This window comes from Hippocampus comes, unplaced genomic scaffold, assembly GCF_001891065.2.
Source record: "Hippocampus comes isolate QL1 unplaced genomic scaffold, H_comes_QL1_v1.1 scaffold282, whole genome shotgun sequence".
Classification (NCBI taxonomy): Eukaryota; Metazoa; Chordata; class Actinopteri; order Syngnathiformes; family Syngnathidae; genus Hippocampus; species Hippocampus comes.
In genome coordinates this window covers 330,668-354,097 of record NW_017806073.1, presented here as the reverse complement: position 1 = coordinate 354,097, position 23,430 = coordinate 330,668, and the positions used below count along the sequence as shown (strand labels likewise).

Below are 23,430 nucleotides of genomic sequence, written 5' to 3'. Positions count from 1 at the left end.
CCTCGTGGTCGTCTCCAGCCTGCGGCCTTTGGGTCGAACTGAAGAATGGCTTGGAATTTGAAAGGTTAAAAACACAATATGAATACTGGAGATATTGAAGCCGAAAGACAGGAGTTAAATTAATTTGTGTGAATTTAAAACATTTTGCATCCGATTTTCCGATCCGCTTACCCTCACAAGGGTCGCGGGGGGTGCTGGAGGCCCCAGGTTGAATTCCTTCTCTAGGCACAGGGCTATATGTTTATGGCTAAACTCATTTATGATGTGCCCTCGAATGCACAGCTGCTTCACAGGCCTTGGAAAGAGCTGACCACTTTGTGTGCTTGCTGTGTTTACCTTTGTGACGGGTTAAACACTCAGGTCACATTTTGTGAATACATATGTTTTATGTTAAAAAGCGGCATGGTTTATACAAGAAACGTGGTTCAAAAACTACTTTTGAAACTTGTCATTCGCTGCAATAGAATTTAAATGTGGGAAGCACTATTTGCCTCACAGTTCTGAGGTTCTGGGTTCAAATCTCAACTCTGGCCTTGCGGTGTAGGGTTAACAATTTCTCTCTGTGTGGGTTATCGGTGGATACTCCAGCTTTTTACTAAATCCCACAAAAGTGCACTTTAGGATAACCAGAGTTGAAATTGGCCACAGATGTAAATGTATGCGTGTGTGTGCCTGTTTGTCTTTAAGTGTCCTGCAAATGACTGGTGACTAGTCCGGGGTGTACTCTGCTTTTCACCCAAAATCAACTGTGATAAGCTCCAGTTTACCTGTAAAATAGTAATGACAAAATGAAGCTTCAAGAAGCACTTTTACTTTTTCTGTACTCATCTAGATGGTGATCTAGTGCAATAGAAATTTACCAAATTTGCACTGTCGCTTTAAACCAAGAGTGCCATCTAGAGAAGTCAAAAATATTCAAGTGCTTCATGAAGCTTCATTTATCCTTCACTAAGGTGTGATCTAAGGAGGACAAGAACTATAGAAAATGAACAGACTGATGAATGAAACTGAATTACAGTTGACTTTTGCTATATCACAGCTCACTTTTTTTCATTGTAATCACATCAAATTTTATATCACATATTTGTTTACTCTCTATCAGGTTTTGTGGCAATCATTTCTCCAGATGGACTTTTTCTGCAGACTGTAAATCTAAATCAATCACATTTCATCTGAGTAAACCCTGGTGGTGTCGATACTGTGCCTTGAAAAAGTGCTCATATAACCTTTTCACGTTTTGTCACCTTACAACCACAAACTTTTTTTTAAATTGAGATTTAACAGTGTATGATCAACCAACACAAAGTAGCACGTAAAATTGTGAAGTGGAATAGAAATGATACATAGTTTTTGAGGCAAATAAATATCTGAAAAATGTGGTGTGCATTTGTATTGAGCCGTTTTTTCATCAATACTTTGTAGCGCCGCCTTTCCCTGCAATATTGACACTGACATTATTGCTCATTCTTGTTTGCAAAATGATGTTTGGATGGATAGCATCTGTGAACATCAAATTTCAAGCCTTGCCACAGATGCTCACTAGGATTTAGGATTGAATTGTGACTAAGGCCATTCCAACATATTAATATTATTAATCCAAACCATTTATTAAGCGGCACTGTCTTAATGCGGGGTGAATCTCATTCCCAATCTTAACTCTTTTGCAGGCTCCAACAGATTTTCTTCCAGGATTTTTCTGTATTTTGCTACATTTATCTTCACATCAACAATTTTCCCATTCATGTGGAAGAAAAGCAACCCCACAACATGATGTTGCCACCACCATGTTTCACAGTCAGGATGCTGTGTTCAGGTGGATGAGCAGTGTTAATTTTTCTGCCACCCACGGCGCTTCCACATGTAGGTCCAAAAAACTTCTGCTTTGGTCTGATGCAACCAAAGCACCTTCCGAATGTTTTTTAGTGTACTGTACCCATCATGACAAATGGGAATTCTAATGGCTTTCTTTCAGCAAAGCCTCTTTTCTTGGTCCTCTTCCCTCAAGGCCAGATTTGTAGACTGCACAAATCTGGTTGCCCCGTGGACAGATTCTCCCACCTGAGATCCAGAGTGACCAGGGGACTTTTGGCTGCTTCTCTGACCAGTGCTCTGTCAGTGGATTGAACAGTACTGCTTGAGAAGTTCAAAATTTCTGATGTTTTTTTACTTTGTATAATGTAACCACATGTAAACGTTTCCATATCTTTATCGCTGATCTGTCTGGTGAGTTCTTCAGTATTCATGATGTCGCTGTTCACTGGTGTTTGTTAACAAACTGCTGAGGCCTTCACAGAAGAAGTGTAATGTATGAAGCATGTGGATACTGAGATAAGATTTCATATAACTGGACTCCATTATCTAATTAGGGGACTTCACTTCTGAAAGAAATTGATTTCACTGGATTGACTTTAGGGGTATCAGAACACAGAGGGCTGAAGACAAATGCAAACCACACTTTTTCAGATGTATGTTTGCCTCAGATTCTGAAAACCGTCTGTCATTTTCACCCCACCTCACAATTACGTGCCACTTTGTGTTGATCTATTACATAAAATCTCAACAAAATACACCCATGTTTGTGATTGTCACAAAATGCGAATAAAACTTCCAAGGGTTTGTATATTTTTTCAAGGCACTGTACCTCTGCTCAACCATTTCTGGGGAATCATTATGTTTGTGATTGTCACAAAATGCGAATAAAACTTCAGAGTTTGTATATTTTTTCAAGGCACTGTACCTATGCTCAACCATTTCTGGGGGATCATCTTGCAAAATGATGTTTTTTTCTGTCACTGCTTGTTGCTCAATGGAAATGTACTGCTTCACTAAAATCAAATCTAATTATATTTGGACAGGGTCATACTCCATATGTATTTAGGGTTTGTTTGGTACTTTCACGGATTGTCTCACAGAGAAGGCACAAATGCCTTTTTGCTTCTTATAGTTGAGCAGTGGTCTTTGCGGAAGTCATCAGGAAAGCCATGTTTGACAGACACTTCCGACATTGTAGTTTGTTTATGGAGAAAGGAAACCCAATGACACATCGGCTTAAGGCAACCGCGGAGATAAGTGTTGGACCCTCAACAAAAGTTGCCATAATGCTTACGTTTAGTGAGTGGGGAAAATGTGCAAAATAAATCCGCACAAGTTTAAAATGACTTGTTTGGTAATGATACATCGGGATGGAATGTCACTCTTCTAGTATTCACACATGCAAAAACACAGAGAAAAACTTGTCAAAACTCAAAGAAAAGATGACATGACATTGGTGGCTTTCAGAACAGCAAATTTTTAAATATATTTCAAAAAGAACTAAAAAAATACTACATATATATTCTTTCTCTCTCTCTCTCCCTATATATATATATATATAAAATCAAAGAAAGAAAAGGTTAAAAGGTTTATAGCTTTTAAACTTTTTTAAAAATATATAGTAATAGTGGTTTAAATATGTGCTTTTATATGCATTTTACATATTACATAACTCTCCAATTCATTGATATTGAGTCTTAAAAAATGAAACGTAATGTCATTAAAGTGCCTACTAACAAATACAGTATTGCAATTGTTAGCTACATACGAGATGTTTGCTGGAATGCAGCATTTTCAAAATGAAGGTTTTTACAAATCATAATACCTGTGACATGAAAGCAAGGGACTGCTATGTTTTGCCAACAAATTTTAATTATTAATTGATGTTCCCTTTTTTTAAAAGTATTATATTTAATAACAATAACACACTTCTGTTTCAACAAAACATTTTGTGTGTTTTGTCCTGGTGAATTATGCAAAGACAATAAACGCCAATAGAAAAGCTGAAAAAAAGTAAGAATAGTTGTAGTTTACATATCAAAAGATTTATTCAGTGAGCGTAAATTAAAAACATTCTGTACTGTACATTCTCAACCAAGGACATTCTCGCACGCATGGTTAAATGGCAGACATTACAAGATAAGGTACAAGGTACACAGGATGTACAAGTTTAATTGAACATTTTAGGTCACAATTTGAGGAACAATCTGACACCGTAGGCAGAAATGTAGTAAATGATTCAATCATTCATTTATAAAAAGAAAAAAAATGTACATTTGTATATACTGTACAGCTATGTCTCAATAGGTTACATAAAAGCTGTATAATATGTTTCAGGAATGATTTTCCATTACAAGTGATGGGAAAATGAAGCTTCAAGATGCTTCATGAAGCAGTTATTATTATTTTTTTTTACTCCTCGAGATGGCACCGTTCAACACGGGCCTGGAAGCACACTGACTTGTCATTTCTTAATCCCCTTTCTTTAAACTAACGGTGCCATTTAGAGGAGTTAATAAAAAGTACAGCCACTGGTTCATGAAGCATCATGAAGCTTCATTTTCCCATCACTACCCACTGCCAACTCTGAAAGGGTCACATATCTGTGGTACTAAAATTAATTTATGGTTACAGCCACACATACACTAGTTTCAATAGTCTCTTGGCCTTTGCCAAATCAGAAGATTTTTTTTTAATCTCCATAACTGTGAGGTCATTTTAGTCAAACAAATGGCTGAAGAAAGTAGAAAGTGTAACTACTCCATTACAAACCATTTGACCTATAAGTGGACTAACTGCTCAATGCAGACACTCCTGAATTTCACCCTTGTATATAAAATGTACATAACATTAAGAAAAGGAAAACAAAGCCATACAATTGGCTTAGGTAAAAGCTATGTTGCATTGCACAAAGAAAAAAACCCCCCCCCCCCACACACACACACAAAAAACAAAAAATCTTTTTGGTAGTACAGTATGGAGGGTCCCAAACAGTGACCTATACTGCAGTTTGTCGGTGAACAAAAGACTTAAAACACAAAGGAAAAGAAATGTTTAAAAAAATACCCATGTTGTTGGAAGCCTAAACATTCAAACAACCATTAGTGCATTTGTGTGGACTAATTACATTCAGGCTATAGGAGGCTTTGATAACAAAATACTATGTGTGTGTGTGTGTGTGTTTAAAAAATAAGATGTGTGTGTGTGTGTGTGTGTGTGTGTGTGTGTGTGTGTGTGTGTGTGTGTGTGTGGATTATTACCGCCATGTGAACTACTGTACAGTAAGCTGTATAGCAGCTATACAGCTTACTGTACAGTAGTTCACATGGCGGTGATAATCCACAGACTGTATTAAAAAAGGCTGGTATTAAGTGCTGCATTGTATGTGTTTCCAACAGTCTGAGAACTTCATTGATTATGCTTCACTCCATGTCCATTGTTTTGGGAGAACGGAGAGCAAATAAGGTCCAGTATAAGTACCCCACAGACCCTGTGGTGGAACAGCAAGCCACAAAACTCCATTAACCTTTGACCCCCGGTCAAAAGTGTAACATCTCCAACAGGAAGCCCGATGAGTTGACTCTTCTGAGAGTGACTGTCTCCATCCGAGGCCATACTCAACATCTGCTAATGCCTCAGATACCTTCACACAGTGTCCTTTCACAGTCCTCCATCTATAACTGGGTGGTTTTGAAAGACCGCCTCGTCCTTCTCTCTCTGCGGTGTGCCGCGGGAAGGTGGCAGTAACGTGGTGACAATCTTTTGGGCTTCTTCTTGAGGTGATGTGGCATGCCAGGGCCTGGGGGGGCTGGTAGTCAGGCTTCCTCCGCAGTAGCGTCTATTCCAGCGTAAGTAAAATTCTCAAAAAGTGCCATGTTCACATAGGCCTGGAAAAAGTTAGGGTTTTATCAAAACATGCTTATTATTGACAACACAGTCGTAGCTCCTCTTTTGTTGGTTTAATTTTCTAGCAATAATGACGGCCTGTATACTGTTGTAAAAGGTGTTGCAAATAAAATAACTACAAAGAAGAGCGGGCTTCGTCTTTACCTTCCTGGCCTCTTGCATTCTGTTGAGCTGCACCGAGACTTGAGAGAAAGGGGGTCTTTCATATGGCCGATCCCTCCAGCACTGTTTCATCAGCTCATACCTGGAGAGGGACAGATCAAGTTGACTCATATGGTCTGGATAACAGACTGAAGAGAGGGAAAAAATGCAACTTACACTTCATCGTCACAATTCTTGGGCTTCTCCATCCTGTAGCCTTGTGGCAGTTTTTCATAAAGCTCAGCACATGTCATACCACAGTACGGCGTACCACCTGACACACATGCATAATGTCTATCATCATGTTGCTTAGAAACCATAGAGAATATGACAGGCTGTCATTTAAAATGGACTATTATTTTGATTAGATTATGATGATTCAAATAAGACTGTGTTTACTTGCCAAGGCTTACAATTTCCCAAAGGAGAATCCCAAAAGACCACCTGAGAACAAAGATCATGGAACTCTTAAACAGTGCAGCTGTTTTGAGTTACAGATTCTCTGGCATGCAAAATGCAACACAAAAATGCACGACACTACCGAAAATTACTCCACTCCAAGTGTACTATTCTTCCTTATAGAGTGCAAAATTTCATTGGATAAGCATTGTTGTCATATTTTACATTGTGTCTACAGTATCTTATTACAGCTTCAAATACATATTTTTGTTTGTTGTTTCTCTGTTTGTATATTCAAATACTGCTGATGTTTACAAATCGATGTGGCTTGCCCTTCTCCGCTCGTTTCACTTGTTTGCTTCAGTGCGTATAAATAGTTTCGAGTTGACGTCCCAACGTCTGCTAAGTTGTACCCAAGACTTCCGTGTTGTTCTTATCACACTCAACACACAGTACTATCATCCCTCCAGTGGCAGGGGGATGATTTGTTGTTCGGTTGTTGACAGCCGTTTTCTGTTGAAAGCTCACGAGAGGGTGAAAGAAGTTTTTGGGGTTTTTTTTTCTGCCTCCATAAAGGAATTGTTTTTGCTTTGACGTATCAGCCAAGGATTTTCATATCAATGAAGGCACCAAAGAAAATATTAGTTACCCAGGTCGACACTGTTAGCTTACTATGTTGTGAAAACCATCTGTTTTTTTTTTTGTTTTTTTTTTTAGGTTTTTTTTTTTCTTGTTGGAAGCTGGTCTTGTTACTCACACATCACTTTTTGTTGTATACACACTGTAGTTCAGAGACTCAATGGCCATCCAGCGAACAGGCAACCTACCCTGGGAGCAACAAAATATCATGATGATGATTAAAGGGTGCTAAAATACTGTCCTCAAAAATGTCAAAAATCCAATACATATCAACTAATCTCTCTACACATTTTCTCCTAACTTTAAAGTTGATCTAGCTACATTATCTCCGCATGTGTTAAAATAACATGACTCCGCCCTGCTGATAAATCTACCCATTGTCTCTCTAATGAGAAAACTTGATCAATTGAAAAGCCAAGTCTAATTCAGGCAATACTTACCATTGTCTTCTTAACATAAACCTCCTCACCACGGGACAGACCAAAGTCTGCTATCTTTGCCACGAGGCTGTCGCCAACAAGAACATTTCTGGCGGCCAAATCTCTGTGAATGAACTGATTTTAAAGAAGTAGAGAAGAAGGGAGAAGTTATTACAGGCAACACGACCATCAGAATATATTGATGATGAGCACACAATTAACCTGAACTTTTGTGTTTTTGAAGAGGTGCACTCAGATCCAGTTCTGGAATGACCCTAAGAACTTTGTAAAAGTTCATACATTCATTGTGATAAACCTCCACACACTCAGAGCCCTACCTTTCTGCCCAGTGCAAACCTAGTGCAAAGTGCAGTCTTATCTGTGCGCATGGGTGAAGTTTTCTTGCTTTTGGCATTTTTGTAGAATGGCGCAGGTAGAGAGGCATTTGCGCCGATGTGGGTGTGAACACAGCCGACTTACTTGGCCATTCCTTTTAAATTCAGTGCACGCACACACACACACACACACACACACACACACACACACACACACACACACACACACACACACACACACACACACACACGATAGCTGTGCCACGGCCCGGGGGGTGTTTTAATACAAAATAAAAACAGATGATGACAATAGTAATGAATGATATACAACGACATCCACCACACATACCAGTGAGGAGCAGAATCTGCGTGCGCTTCTACCAACTCCACCAAATCGAATTACACCACCAGCCCACAACTTAGAACTGCTTTTAGCTTGCCAAATCTACTTCCTGTCACCAAATTGTCAGGTGCATGTAAAAGAAAACACCTTCGGTCCGCAGAAACGCCCAGCACAGCACAGCGTGGTCTGTCAATCCCCAAACACAATAAACGACGAAGCTTCGCCAGTTTTTACACTGAGCACACGTCTGGATGTCTATGAAAATGGAGCCCTCACTATCTTACCTGTTTGTCACTGAGGTAGTGCATCCCAGTCGCCACATCAACAGCAAACTGCAGTAACTGTTGGGAAGTGAGCGTAGAGGCTGTGCCATGCTCCTTGGCAAAGGCAGGGTTAGTCTCCAAGACACGACTCTTTCTCAAGAAGTCAAGAAGATTGCCATAGGGAGCATATTCAATAGCGATGTACAGGTAACCTGGGACAGGTCAAAACATTCTCTTCAGTAAAATAGCAGAGAGACAGACTGAACAAGCAAATGAATTCACCCACAATCTAAACAGATTATTGCTAAAATCTTTGAAAGACAGCCTTAACTGGTCGAACAATGCGTGACAGAAAAAGGCAAATGAGAGTTTTCATAAAAGCCTCCAAGAGCTTCGCCAGACTCTCTTAAGAGATGACAGCATCTAATAGAGTTCCTCAAGGTCATGAAGACGTTCTATGGACGTTCTCGTTGTTGGTGTATTTCAGGGCAAGCAGCAAGAGGGAGCACTTTTTTTTATAAGTGCACACATACCTTGGCTCTTATGTTTTTGTGTGATGTTTGCATGTTCTCCCTTTGCTAGTGGGGGTTTTCTCTGGGTACTCACGCTTGCTCTCACATTGCAAAACCGTGCATGCATGGTAGGTTAATTAAAGACTCCAACTTGCCCCGTAAATCTGAATGATGATGTGAATGCTAGTTTGCCTGCACGCACACTGTAATTGAATGGTGACGATTGCAGGCTACAGACATTTCCTCATCCAGTCAGCTGGGAGAGGCTTCTGGTGAATAATTTGCATTCAATCTTGCACGGTCCTTTATGTCAAAATAAAAACTCATTTCAATTTGAATAGACTTCTATTAAAGTTGGCAGCTGCGGTCAGTTTTAGATTTCATTCTTAGGACATTTAAGATGACTTTTGACACAAGGTCTGAGCCAAGGTCTAGCCCTGTACCAATCGTACATTTAAACCAATGTCGTTTTTTTCTCCAAATTGAAGGATAATGAGTGAATGAACACATCTTGATCAGACAGCTCAAAAAGGCCAAAACACCATTCCGTAAGTTATTTTCGTCTGCTGTGTTCAACAGCAGGGGCCATACGGTATGTTCTACAAGGCTAAAATGACAATTGCGAACATGTTAGATTGAATATTTACATTTGAGGGCTGATTTGGTTCTGCAATTTGCTTAAAAATGTAGACTACTCTGTGTTTTTCTAAACATCTCTAGTGTAATTTACATTTGTTCGAACATTGTCAGAATCAAAGCATACTATGTAAAAGTTGTAGCAATGAAACACATACTGAACACTCACATCAGTCAGAACGATGTCAAGCAAACATGAGACAATAAGATAAACAGACGGACGATGTAATGAGCCAAGAACCCAGCGGTTGTTTTGAATGGATCCATCGTGGTGGAATCCATGCCCGTATGAAGTTACAGCAGAAAAAAACATTTTAATGATATTTAACTGACTCTATTTAATAGCCTTCATCATCAAAAATACCTTCAGTGGATAGAAAACTTTTCATCATTTGTCACTTCATGGTGAGAAATAACAAAAGGAATAAACAGTTAATCACATTATGTTGTGATTAATTGTGATGAAACATTAAACACAGCTCTGTTTGTTTTACGCTATGAAGTAAACATTGCCAGCATTGATTTTAGAGGCCATTAAAAAAAAGCACATTGGGCGTCAGGCCCTAACCTCTGTTCTCACACGCTCCGATCAAGTTGATGATGTTGGGATGTTGGCCTAGTTTACACAGCACTTCCAGTTCCCCTGCAAAGTCTCGATGGTCATTTTCTGAGGCAAACTCTGCAGGGAGATGAAAAGCAGAAACAGTGTTGTTCAATAAATGCAACAAAAAATAGAGCTTCACATCAGCAGAAGGACTTCATCTACATGTCAAATACAGCTTTGTATTCGTTCACCTTTCAGCATTTTTATGGCGGCGCTCATCTTGTTGCCATCTTTCTTGATCATGGCTTTGATCACCTAATTGTGAAATTATTGTTAACTCAGATATGTGGTCGCACAAGTAAATGATGACAATAAAATATCATTTGGCACACCTGTCCAAAGTTGCCCTCACCGATGACATCCTCAAATTTAATGTCTTCCCATTCCAGGATTGGATAAGTAAGGGGTTCCGGGATGGGCTTTGGTCTTCGGGTTAGGGTCAGAGTTCCAGAGTTAAACTGCAGAATTGTCTCCTCACCCTGTAGGTGTCAGCAGTGCTCATCTCAGCAATAATACAAATATATCAAAGTGATGTGAATGAAATTGGAATGTTAGACAAAAAATATCGGAACACCTTAACTTTATGAAATTCATAACAAAATGTATAAATGATGAGTTCCTTACGGATCCAGACTGGTAGGTGAATGTGCGACGACGGTTGAGTAGAGTTTTGCGGATGAAGAAAAGCGCAAGCAGGGCCAGCAAGATGGTCACACACGTGACCGTCACGGAGCCCACCACTGCCACCAACAGCTGGTAGTTGTCCCCTGCAGGTTTCCGAACCATTCCTTGGGTGGTCGGCGTTAAACTTTGCAGACCTTTTTTTTTTTTTTGGCACAGGGGAAGAGAACAGAGACAGAGAGAAAAAAAAGTAAGGAGCAGATGACTTTTAGACAGAGGAGATAAATGGACCTTGTCGTATGATCCTGAGTAGATCTCTCTGGAACCTGTGTGGGTGGTCCTGTCTCATATTTGGATAACATAAAACTAGCCATAAATGTTGTCAAGATATTTATCGGAGGTTTTAGCTTGGCAGGTAAGTACATTTTGCCAAAAATAAAACACAAAAGTGCATTATGCTCTTGAGCCCCTGAGTAGATTTGTTAACTTCTTTTTGAAAGAGTCTGGCCTTTTGCTAACATACCTTCGAGAAACACTTTCAACGACATTCGCCTTCAAGACTCACAATGTCGAATAGCAATTTTTGGTTGATATGTTGAGTTCGGCAAAACCCTTTTCGGACATTTCTCAGTGAAAATGCATCTAACATCACAAGGCAGTCTTACTGAAATACAATTTGATCTCATCTGCATATTTGAATGCATAGCAGTATGCATCATAGAAGTATTAACAATACCAATGCATTATTGTGGTATAGTTTGCAGTGGTGTAGAACTGCACTTTACCAGGTACTTCAACAACAGTAATTATTCTCTTAGTTTGTTATAGTCAAACAGATTATCTATACTCAGAAGAAGTGACTCTTGTATTGATTCTTAGCAACTTACCATCTCCTTGTGTAATGGCTTTAACGAACTTGCTCCACTCTCCTGGCACCTTGGAAAAAGCCCTCACTCTGAACTGGTAGAGTGTGCTGCTGTTGAGCGCCGTAACATCTTTCGTGGTCTTGTTGCCATCATCTGTGTCCACCCAAAGGTGTGGGCTCCCCTGGCTGACTGGCTGGTACTCAATGACATATTTCATGACGCCTCCATTTACATCCTCGGGGGGCTGCCACCTCAACTGGATGGCTGACAAAGACAGGGACAGGGCCTGGACGTTCCGTGGGGGTGATGGGCCTGTGACAAAAGAACACATGACACTTGTTAGGACCATTACCAGTAATGGAGTATTACACATGAACCACATGCAGTATACTGCTTCCATACGAATCTCTCAGGGCCCAGTCCCACAAGGTTGGTGGGTAGAGAGGTTCTGCAAACAACCAGCCAGCATCAGCCATGCTTCATGAATCTGAGGAACACTTCCCTCCCCATTTATTTCATAGAAGCCTACTTTATTATTGTAAATACATCATGCCACTCAAAAAATGAGGATTTGATTGCAGTTTTGTTCCTTTCCAACCTAATTGGAATTGCTAGTTACCCTGGCTGTTGATGCGGATGTGGTAGGGTTTGGAAGGAGGCCCCTGGCTGCCACAGTTGATGAGGCGCACCACCACTGTGTAGTCTTGTTGATACTCCATGTTGTGGAACTTTTTGGACAGGACATTTAACAGGGTGGTTTCCTCCAGGAGTTTCTCACTTTGGGGTGGCGGGCCGAAGAGCTGCACTAAAAAGCCACTGGCTGTGTCGACATTAATGCCACTGTTGCTGGGCAGTCGCCATCGCACAGTGACATTTCGACCTTCCACCAAGCTGATGTCAATCTCTGGTTGAACTGTGGGCTCTGCAGTGACAGAGAACACAGGATGAACTGCGGGGGGCGGCAACAGCCTTATCCATTTCATCTACTTAACTTCCTTTCCTTCCTAAAATGTCCACTGAGATACAGTGCATTCCACTGTATTCTGACCCACATCATTTTGTTATCACATTAGTGGCCCTATTCTCAAGGAGAGACACAATTATCTCAAACTTAAGACCCCACAGAACACCAGAGTAAAAATAATGTCATGACATCCAAGGAAACTCCTGAAGGGCTCAGATGCAATTTGGTGGCAATGCTTCATACATGATTTATCACTTATCCTGTGCACTTAATGTCCCAAATGCGCAGTGGTCTATACGAAAATGACAAAAGTCTCGGGCAAGTTGTTACTAAGCAGACACTACATTCCTTCATACATATTGCTGAGAATTGATCAAAGATTTCTTTTTCATCAGAGCAGACAAATCCATTTCAATTTCAGAATCAATGCTATTCTGGACCTTTTGCACAGCATCTCTGAAGCCCATTTGCATTGCAAACAGAAATACGTCTCAGTTTTAGACCTATTCTGTTTATTGTTGTAGCCAGGCACAATATACTCATATATTTGAAATGTCAAGTCAAATTCAACAATTGTCTGTCACAGTCTGTTTGTCTTACCAGGACAATCTGTCTCCATGATGGCCTCTGGCCCCGGAGCCCCTTCTCCTCCCGCACCAGGGCGAGTCAGCTGGACCTGCACACGGTAGCGTGTTGATGGCTCCAGGTTCATCAGAGTGATCGGCTCTTTGTCACTGTACACTGGAAAGAAATACAAAGTAATGACACTATATTTCATGACTGGCTTGGTGAAGGCCTACTGTAGTCTGACGGTGACTTATAATTCTAATTAGTAGGTGTAGAAGTAGATCTCACGATGAATGATATATTTACCGATTATGGAGGACCAAGAATCTTCATTCCCAACAGGCTTGTAGAGGAGGGTGGTCGATACAATGGGCCCGTCTCCTTTGTGGCAGTCCATGGGCATCACAAGTAGCTGCTTACTCCTCTTTTCCAGCAGTATGGGAGCAGTGGTGGGCACTGGTGGTTCTATACAAGAATGCGATAAAACCTGTGTCAGTGTCTCCCCTTCTCCCGACATTAATGATTGAAATTCCGTAAGACTGACCTTTAATTGTAAGATTGAATTTCCGGGAGTCCTGCCCTCCGTTGGTTGACACCCTGCACTCCCATAATCCTCCCTGTTCAGCACTCAGACGTGGAATCTCAAACATGGCTATACTTTTATTCGAATCCATGACAGTGTGAGATGCCTGTCAGTGAAATATACAAATGGTAAAGACACATAAAATATGTTAATCACAGAAAATGCGGTGAAACTCATGCTGCGATAAAACAGCTTAGTTTGACGGTGGAACCTGAAAGATTGAAAACATACTGTTTCTGGATGCTGCTCTAATCTTCAGTAATCATTATATTGTTCATTCTCTTCTGTTAACTCCTCCCACTTTTTTGTCTAGTCCTTTTTTGTTTTTTTAAGAATTAGTGTGTGTGTGTGTGTGTGTGTGTGTGGGCGGGGGGCTTAAAAAGCAAAATCAAATGCCAATGCAAATTAAATTTGAATTATGAATTTGGGTCTCTGCAGCAGGACACACCAGCAAGTCCACCTCACAATGGTTGAAGAAAAACAAAATGAAGACTTTGGAGTGGCCTAGTCAAAGTCCTGATCTGAATCCTACTGAGATGCTGTGGCACGACCTTAAAAAGGCGGTTCATGCTCGAAAACCCTCCAATGCGGCTGAATTACAACAATTCTGCAAAGATGAGTGGGGCAAAATTCCCCCAAAGCGCTGTGAAAGACTCATTGCAAGTTATCGCAAACGCTAGATTGCAGTTGTTGCTGCTTAAGGGTGGCCCAGCCAGTTATTAGGTTTAGGGGGGCAAACACTTTTTCCACACAGGGTCATGTAGGTTTGGATTTTGTTTTCCCTCTAATAATAAACACTTTAATTGAAAAACTGTACTTTGTGTTTACTTGTGTTATCTTTGACTAATATTTAAATTTGTTTGATAATCTGAAACATTAAAGTGTGACCGACATACAAAAAAATAAGAAATCAGGAAGGGGGCAAAAACACTTTTTCACACTACTATAGACCTACTCGAGGATACAACTGCACTTATACTTGTACATACTGTACATACCGTATGCCAACAACATACGGTATGTACTTGCAGTACGTTAGCGCACACACTCTGGAACATTTATATATCACTGTACTATCATATGCATAATCAATATTCTACTTCACCACACTCAATCAAATACATTCCAAGAATTTAAGCAATTTAGCAGTTTAGAGATGACTGACATCGTTTTTTTTTGTACTTTACTTTTGAACCTGAGCAAGCAATACACAGTTTTTCAGGTCAGTTCTGAAATGATTCCACAAATTAGCACCTTTTACAGAAACACACTTTTGCTGAATATTTGTTCTTGTTTTTGAATTTTTTTGTAGAGACTTGTACCCGTTAATTTCGAACAATTTCTGAATAGTGTGGCAGAACAGGTTGTTGTGTACTTTGTACATTAATTGTGCTATTTTCAACACAACCAGATCATAAGATTTCATCGTGTTTAATTTGATAATACTGTAGTGGATTTGTTGGTTCAGTCTATTTAAATCGATGACTAATTCAAATTGAGCTTTTCTGCAGTTTGAAAACAGTAGGTCGGGTCTGGAAATAATAATGAACAATGACTTCTTATTCAGCACATACAACTCTGATTCTCTTGAGATGACAATGGAATTTTATTCCCCTTTTGCTGAATAGTGGGAATGGTTACACAGACTGTGTGACAGATTTTAGGGTGTTCAGAATGGGAACTATAAGTTTCACACTGGCTTGGAATTTTCCGGGGCATAATTGTTGGTCTTCTTACCTTGAGCACAGTGCTGTCCAACTTTCGGAGCTCGATGCTGTTATGACTGGGCAGTGGATTGCCTGTAGCTGAACAATAGATCTTTGGGCTGGAATTGAGATTCCATTCCAAATTACTATCCAAGTCCAAAATCTCTGGGGCCCGGTCTGGTGGGAGAGGTTGTTTCATTTAAAAAATAAAAAAAAAGAAGAAAGAATGATAACAAAGATGAAAAAAATACATTGAAAAAACATAATGCATTTTTTATCATTGGCTTAATGGAGACAATGCGATCGTCAAGCATTTAATTTGACATTCAGTTGAGAATATAAAATGAAAAAAAAAACCCATATAATTATTTAAGGATTGACAGTGAAACTCCTCTACAACGAAATCATGTTTGCAGCAAGAAATTTTTCACAACAGGGGGCTTTTCACTGTAGCAAATTTTATCTCAGATGTAAACAAACACACACACACACACACACACACACACGTGTGTGTGTGTGTGTGTACTCTTTATTTTTATTCCAATACGTAGTGCATAAATATGAGCATACACTTATTTGACACTTCATATAGCCAGTGTAGAAAGAACAAAACTGGAAAGAAATTGCGAAATTTACGATCAGCATTCACTTTCACTTACATCAATTTCTTGCATAACGTCTTTTACTTTGCTTTCTCCATCTTTCATTTTTATTACTTTTATCCTGTCTTCAAGCGTGAATGCTTTTCTTTTCTTAACTCCTTGGTGTGAAAAGGTCCGTTTCGTAGCCATTTTAGCAATGTAACGTTCGTGCTGTGTCTGAAACTAAGAATAACAAACACTTCTACTACGCATGTGTAAACCAGTGTGGTGGTTGCTGTTGCCATTTCCGAACGAAGCAGCAGAGGTCGCTGTGGCATGCTGAGGTTGGATTAGACTTTTGCGGAAGGCTTTTTTTCGTTGTAGTGAATCTTGTTGAGAGACAAGAGCAGAGAAAATGATTTTTTATAACGGAACAGGGGGACTTTTCGTCATAGGGGAAGCAGAAAAGTAGGAATGGCTTTCATGCATGAAAATTCTTTCACATTAGGGGGTATTTTCGCCCATGTAGGTTTTGTTGTAGAGGAGTTTCACTGTATTAAAACAAACATTGGTTCATTTGTTTCACTAGACTTCACGCTTAATTATAATAACAGCTTGCCCTTCTTGTTGAGTGTCACAGTACATGCTGCTGCCAAATCCTGGGCAGTGCCTGATTACCCAGCACTGCCAGCCCCAAGTCCACATTAAATAAAGAAATGAAATGGGTGGGATGTGTCAAGAAGGACATCATGTTTGAAAAAAAAATGCTCCTCAAAATCATGTGATGACTTGCTATGGGCACCCCTGATTGGACAAACTGGAAATTGCAACAATTTGATATTGATATAATAAAAAATGGGCAGAGACCTGTGTTTGAGTTTGACTCAGAAATCAATACCAAATTATTTTTCGCAAGTCTGATTCTTTGGTAGCTCCTTATCAATTTCTTGTCACATATTGGAGTTACATGGCATTATATTTTTCATAGACAGGTGCACGTGCGCTTGACGTAAAAACTTAATTTTCTTGCCAGAGCAAATCCGGTTTACAGCAATTTGGCAGCATCTGGTCATTACAAATCCGTCAAAGCGGTCAAAAGCCTGTGCGCCCTTCCGGATCAACACCTTCCCTATTTGGCTCCTATACTAATCTTTTGATCCATCTTTTGAGAACAACACAATTTCTTTCAGTGATGTGACTATTCCATCCATAAAAAAACATTATCACAAAAAGAGCTAATTCAACAGATGTGTTTTAACTTTTTATATGGATTGTTTCTTAGTTTGGAAGTTTGCTTGTTAGAAACGTCTGCAACTTTTTGACTTGTGAAACGAGGAGGCGTTGGTAGGCATTCGGTAAATGCTTGCTCTCTTGAAAAAAGAAAAAAAATTGGCAGTATTATCACACCAGAATATTTTCTATTTTGTAATATTAACTGTTCAGAACCTGCCAAATGTGATCGCCCCCATGAGGCCAACTAAAAACTTACCCGATTTTTCACAGTTTTGTCCCCTCCATCCTGTGGGACACTGACACCCACTAAAGCGATTGCACATTCCTCCATTCTGGCATCGACAGCTCAGCCTGCAGTCGGGTCCGTACATGTCATTATGGCAGGCTGACAAAAAAAAAAAAAAAAAGAGCATAAGCATGTACACATAAATACATAAAATACTAAAACACACGCAGTACATTATTGAAGTATATACACATTAAGGCTGACAAAGTTACTGCAGATCATGCTTACCCTTCTCGCATCTGTTCCCATACCAGCCGCTACCACAAGAACAGCCATAAGGGTCTGGTAGGCAGAACCGCAGCCCCTTGCAGTCCCGCTCTGAGCTGCACGACTCTTGGCAATTTCGGCCAAACATTCCTTCTCTGCAGGCTACAAACCATCAGAGAAGCATCAATGTGTTTTTCCCACCCAACTACAAGGAGATGAATTTCAGTATATTTGGGGTGCATTTTGATCCCTGCAGTCCTTGTCAGAAGTTTTCAGGCAGCCTGTAGGCCCTGATTCACTAAAAGTTTTGGCCTTCAAAAATGGTGCAAACTTGATTTCTCATGCAAACAGATGTGGAAGCTCATCAACGATCCAGATGAAACTTGAATTCCATCTGCCAAATGCCCCAAGTATGGTTCATATTGCGTGTTCTCGGAGAGGAATAAATGCAAATGGATTTATTCAGCATGCGCAATGTAATTTCGCAGTCTGAGACCAATTGTGATGACTGCTTTTGCATTTTTAACCCTTTCATGCACCAATAATGATAACTTGTAACCTGATAACATGATAGGCTCTCCACTGGAGTAACCGCTGTCCCTGAAAGGGTTAAATACAGTGTCTGAAAGGCAGATGCAAATGGCACAGCTATGCGTAACCGTGATGAGGAGGCACAATCAAAATGAGGGCCGAGCAGGAGAACAGAGCAATGCTCAAATGAACATGTTCAAAATGCCAGAAACATATACAGATATTACACTAATATGTTGTCTATTCAGCAATGCAGTGTTGGAGTTTCTGAGTGAGCCAAAGGCTGACTTAGAGGCAGTTACAGGGAGCCATGCCATCATTACCTTTCAATAATTGCGCGCAAAGCTTTTCAAATTGTACCATGAGAGCCATCAAAACCACAAAATCCTCTTTGAAATAAGGGTCTTCATTACTTTTACACCTGTTACCACTAGCATCCACAAAGAGTGAGTGAACATGCAATTCTGCATTCGCTAGTTGGAATTTTTGTCAATTTGGCCATAATGCTCAATGCATTGAGCCACTTCAATAGGTCAACTTTTGAATGTGAATATAATAAGGATGTTCTCAAAAAAAAAAAAAGATATTTAAATATATTCCTCAAATTTCCTTCCATCACCCCATATCTTACACTTTTTGCAACAACGTTCAGGAGTACCAACCTGTCTCACAGCGAGTTCCCATGAATCCAGGAGGGCAGATACAGTCTCCATCCACATCATGACACACGCCACCATTGAGGCATTCCGGGCAATCTTTGTCACAGTAAGGACCCCATTTCTTATTTGGACAAGCTGCAAAAAAAGTTTACAAGTATTTTTTTTAATGTTTGTAATTCATTGAAACAAACAACTTCATCCTACTCAATCCCAAATAAATTGTTGTGATTTCCTTTTGGCCAGCTGTATTTGATTCTGGTCTTAAGTATATGAATTTGTGTCATGTATTTTGGCTACATTTCACGCATAGTCATAAATGAAATTATGACTTGCACACAGAAATTGAAAAATAACAAAACTGAAGCCAAACAGATGGCGGGTGGAGATGTCTGACTAACGTCTCTTAAGAATAATACAGTATATCATGTGGACAAATCCTGCATTGAATTTACACCTCATTCAATGCGGACCAAATCAGCTTTTCTCTGTATGTTCCTAAGTCGCACTTTCCAAGTGTTATATTTTGTGCACCCTGTAACCTGATGACATGATCAGTTGTCCACTGTAGTAATCGCCGCCCTGAAAGGGTTAACGGAGTTAAAGTGGGGCCATACACTGCAGTTTTGAAACGTTATCACAATACTGTATATGCTGCGTGGGGCACAACATGTGGTATATTTTCACAATGTCATTTGATCTGCTGCAAGAGAGATTAGTTTTGAGTACTGTGAAGAGGAACAAATGCATAAAGTTAAAAATGTGTTGATTGTTACATTTGTAGTCTACGGTGGTATCAAACTGCACGGCATGACAAAAACAATTTACTGTACATATTTTGCTTCGTTAAGTTTCAGGGTGGTATTGGGTAGAAAAACAAAAACAAAAAAGAATTAGCTCTCAACAAACTCCAGAGGCATGCGTGTGTCTTGGATACTTCAGGCTTTTCATTAAAATGCACACATCCAGGATAAGATGGTAGATTCAAAACACTTAAAGCCACTGCATTGTCCTTTCACATTCATGTACTGTAGTAGTGGATCAAAAAATGTCATCGTGTCCTTGTGCACATTCCAGTTGACAGACAAGTTTCAGAGTCTACGATGAATCGTACTTTAATTTGTGCCTTTGTGCGCATTAGCTTAAGTACGCATGTCCTCAAATGGACAACGGGGACGATTTACAGTTGCCCAATTTACACTGAAGCTACATTTGACTGATTTTTTGGGGATTTTAGCTCGTATTTTATGGCCTTGCTATTACATGTCGTTGCATGAGCATCTGTCTGCCATTAAAAAGTCTTGCTACATCTGGTGGTCGAGGTGTTAAAATTCATTACGAAGGGTGTGTTTCTGTTTCAGCTGACACACGATCGGAGCTAACCTCTGACAATGAGTCTCATCCAGGCCCCCCGAAGAGGACTGTCCCCCACATAGCTGGCACTGTAGATGCCTTGATTGGCCAAAGCTGCATTCTCCACTGTCAACACTGCGGTGCGGTTGACCATGTCGTTCCAGTGAGTCATGTAATAGTAATTTCCTACACAAAGTACATTGTTATTGACATAGACTTCAATGTATCCTGCAACAGGATGTTTTTTTTTTTTTTTTTTGTGGATGTATTCTAAAAAAAAAAAGCTGGCTTGCCGTTGTACTTCCATGTTACATCCCTCTTTTGGGAGCTCAGGAGTACCATGCTGAGGTGAACTGTTTCCCCTTTATTAGCAGTTATTGTCAGGTGAGTTGGGACAAAGTTTGCTGTGAATAAAACAAACATTATTGATTATTATTTCCCCAAATTGAAACTGAAATTAAAAGGCAATCATGACAAGATCAGACAAAATGTGAGCGCACCTCTTCCGAAATTGTTGATCATTGTGACTGTCTCAAGCGGCGGAACTTCCTGAGCCGATTCACAGTAAAATATACCCACATTATCCAAATCTCGGAACTCTCTGGCCACGACTTTCTTGTTCCTCGGCTTGTGCAGTTTGAAGTTTGGCATCTTTGGAAATATGAGGATTTTGTTGTCTCGCTTGATGTCCAGTTCCACTTTGGCAGGGGTGCGCTCTCCATTAATACATGAGATGGAGAAGTGATTCACTTGAATGACCTCTGCTGTGGATATCATCGTCAAGTCAATTACAGCATCTGTAAGACATGAGTTTGTTGTTAAAGCAATCCACTCATCTGCCAAAAGCAACATATTTCGGATTTAGTTCAATCGCTTTTCAAATTCTAGATCGAAATAATCCAGGTAAGGGCAACATAGTGACCGAGTGGTTAAAATGTCTGCCTCACAGTTCTGAAGTTGAGGGTTTGAACTTCTCCCCCATGTGAGGAATTTGCATGTTCTCTCTGTGCTTGAGTGCATTCTCACCTGGCACTCGTGACTTTCTCCCACATTCCAAAAACACGTGTGTTAGGCTATGTAATAAATGTGATCAGATGTGGAGTATGGCTCATTCATGCACTGTATACTTCTTTCTTTTACTTCAGCATGAAAATAAAGAAAGATATCGTGAAAAAAAACCCTCATCCTATTCCTCATTGTCACTGTTTTCCACGAGCAGTTCATTTTTAAAGTGCTAAGAAATTATCAAATTAATTTGTGTAGATTAAAATATATCTATGTTTTCTAAAAATACTCTCTTCTTCGATCACTAACCCTAATCTCTCTCTCACTATCTTTCTCTCAGTATGAGTTGACACCTGATTTTATTGTATGTATTTATTCATTTATTTTTACAGAATTTGCAAAGTACCTATGTGTACCTACCTATCTACACTTGAAAAAAAAGTACTTAACTTTCAGATGCCGGTGATTAAAAAAGTGGTAAACTGATGTAATATTCTTCTCCTTTCCTGCAAAATGTTCAAAGTATGTATGTTGCTTCCACACATTTTAATCATGTGCAATCGATGTGTAGGTTTGACTTAAGTACAGGTAAAAAGGGTCCAAAGGATTTTTTTCCTCTCTACAAGCCACAATATAATGACCAATTTGTACAATATAACAATATCAATACACAAGCTGTATTAAGCCTCATGATTTGCAAAGAATTTTAAGGTTGGAGTGACGCTGTCAGAGATGTGTCGGTATGGTCATTATAGTCGTTGTACACTGAAAAAGGTTTTTTTTTTTTCTTTAATATAGTTTGCAGTGGTATACAAAGTGAAACACGATTGCATCATAGGCAGAATATTTAATGCAGTTCTAAGGAAGTCGTGGATACTCTTCTTATTGTGCAAGAGGTCATAATGTCGTGGCTGGTCAGTGAACGTGATACTCAACGAGTATATGCCTACTTGTATATTTGATTAATCATCGTGTAATAATGCCACAATAATCCAGCATGGAATTGTCTCTGGAAAACAAAACACATTCTAATAGCAAACTACATGAAGGGATTTGTAGCCTATAGTGCAGCATATTACTCACAAACCTTCTGAAATGACCACTAATGAAAGAAGTCCTGAAGCAATATCAGTGTATCCAACATTCCTTGAGCCGCAGCTCCAGAGAACAATGCCAGGAAACATGGAAGAGAGTTCACATTTTGCTTGATCTCGCGCGATTTAAACAAAACGAGTTGCTCTAAATTTTAGGGCATAGATTCAAATTACCAATAAAACATTAGCCATGCATCGATGGTTAAAACGTACAATTCAGAGTAGGATATGAGATCGTTCGTTGAAATTCTGACCTGACAGATCCAAGATGCACAACAACCACAGGCAAACGATCTTCATACTGTTTGGATTCCTCGCTGGCAACAGGTGGCTGTTTGTAAATAGTGCACCCGGTGTGACCGTTACTCGACTCGGAGGAGTTGTCAGTCGTGTTCGTCAAAAGCTGTGGCCATGCGTCACGGCAAACGGTGCGCCTTTTTACGCATACCTCGGGCGAAATGCTCCAAACCAAATAATCGCTTGACAAAAAAATGGTTAAAAATCTCAAATAACAGCACTCCTGTCGAGATTGAAAGCAAAGCGGAGATTCAACTGGCAATGTGACTCCGTTGTTTTCACTGGGTGGGATAGGAAGGAAGAGCGTCACAGACAGCGGACTGCCGCTGGCGCTCCACATCTCCTCATTCTGATTAATGGATTTATGAGTTTAAACTTTGTCTCTAAAGCGTTTGAACATTTGATGATGTGAACAATTTTGTCCAAAACTTGATTATGTTGATTTTTTTTAACAAGGTGATCAATTACAATGAACATTTTAATATCTGATTTTGAGGTTAAAAAACAGATGAGAAAAGCGGTCAAAGATGTAAATCACGATACTGTTTGCGTTGTTTAGCAGCACATGCATCAACACAATATAGTATTTCTAAATCGTATTACCCATATTTTAGTCTTGTGTACAATCAGTGAAGTATTACACCGTGCTTGTTCATGGAAAGTTAAGGGTCTTGGAGGAGGTGGTTTTCTATTGCACATATTCCTCAAGAGAACTGACCTTAAACACAATTTCATTGTTTGAAAACATTCTGTTTTTTCAACAGGCTGACATTGCATCTTATCACTGCTGCAGTTTTTTTTTTCTTTGCACAGCTACTGAAAACATAGGATATATTGCAGCTGGCATCGTGTTTTGCCAAATGCAACATCT

General features: G+C 39.8%; 1 protein-coding gene across 2 annotated transcripts; it reads right to left on the bottom strand.

Moving 5' to 3' along the window:
* Window positions 1-5,108: 5,108 nt before the first annotated feature.
* Window positions 5,109-22,858, bottom strand: tie1 (tyrosine kinase with immunoglobulin-like and EGF-like domains 1). 2 transcript variants are annotated; one of them, XM_019894353.1, is made up of 24 exons: window positions 22,517-22,858; window positions 20,664-20,960; window positions 20,457-20,567; window positions 20,194-20,349; window positions 18,817-18,948; window positions 17,645-17,785; window positions 17,387-17,515; window positions 15,348-15,493; window positions 13,572-13,716; window positions 13,334-13,492; window positions 13,061-13,201; window positions 12,116-12,418; window positions 11,518-11,808; window positions 10,634-10,827; window positions 10,342-10,488; window positions 10,201-10,264; window positions 9,974-10,084; window positions 8,279-8,469; window positions 7,338-7,451; window positions 7,016-7,086; window positions 6,263-6,303; window positions 6,037-6,133; window positions 5,863-5,962; window positions 5,109-5,699 (listed from the first exon to the last, which is right to left on the bottom strand). In XM_019894353.1, exons 1-24 carry the CDS (start codon window positions 22,560-22,562, stop codon window positions 5,628-5,630), a joined length of 3,399 nt encoding a protein of 1,132 aa, XP_019749912.1. In that variant the 5' UTR covers window positions 22,563-22,858; the 3' UTR covers window positions 5,109-5,627. The 2 variants fall into 2 exon arrangements, with proteins under 2 accessions (XP_019749912.1, XP_019749913.1); XM_019894354.1 differs by lacking the exon at window positions 12,116-12,418 and having other exon boundaries at window positions 22,517-22,857.
* Between the last annotated feature and the right edge of the window lie 572 nt (window positions 22,859-23,430).

Bases quoted from the DNA above. Each gene is read 5' to 3' on its own strand.
- tie1 (XM_019894353.1), bottom strand. From the start codon at position 22,562: ATGAAGATCGTTTGCCTGTGGTTGTTGTGCATCTTGGATCTGTCAG. The intron at 18,949-20,193 runs GTTAGCTCCGAT...CTTTTTTTGCAG, and splicing joins GATGAGACTCATTGTCAGAG to CTTGTCCAAATAAGAAATGG. The intron at 6,134-6,262 runs GCAAGTAAACAC...CATGTGTGTCAG, and splicing joins TTGGGAAATTGTAAGCCTTG to GTGGTACGCCGTACTGTGGT.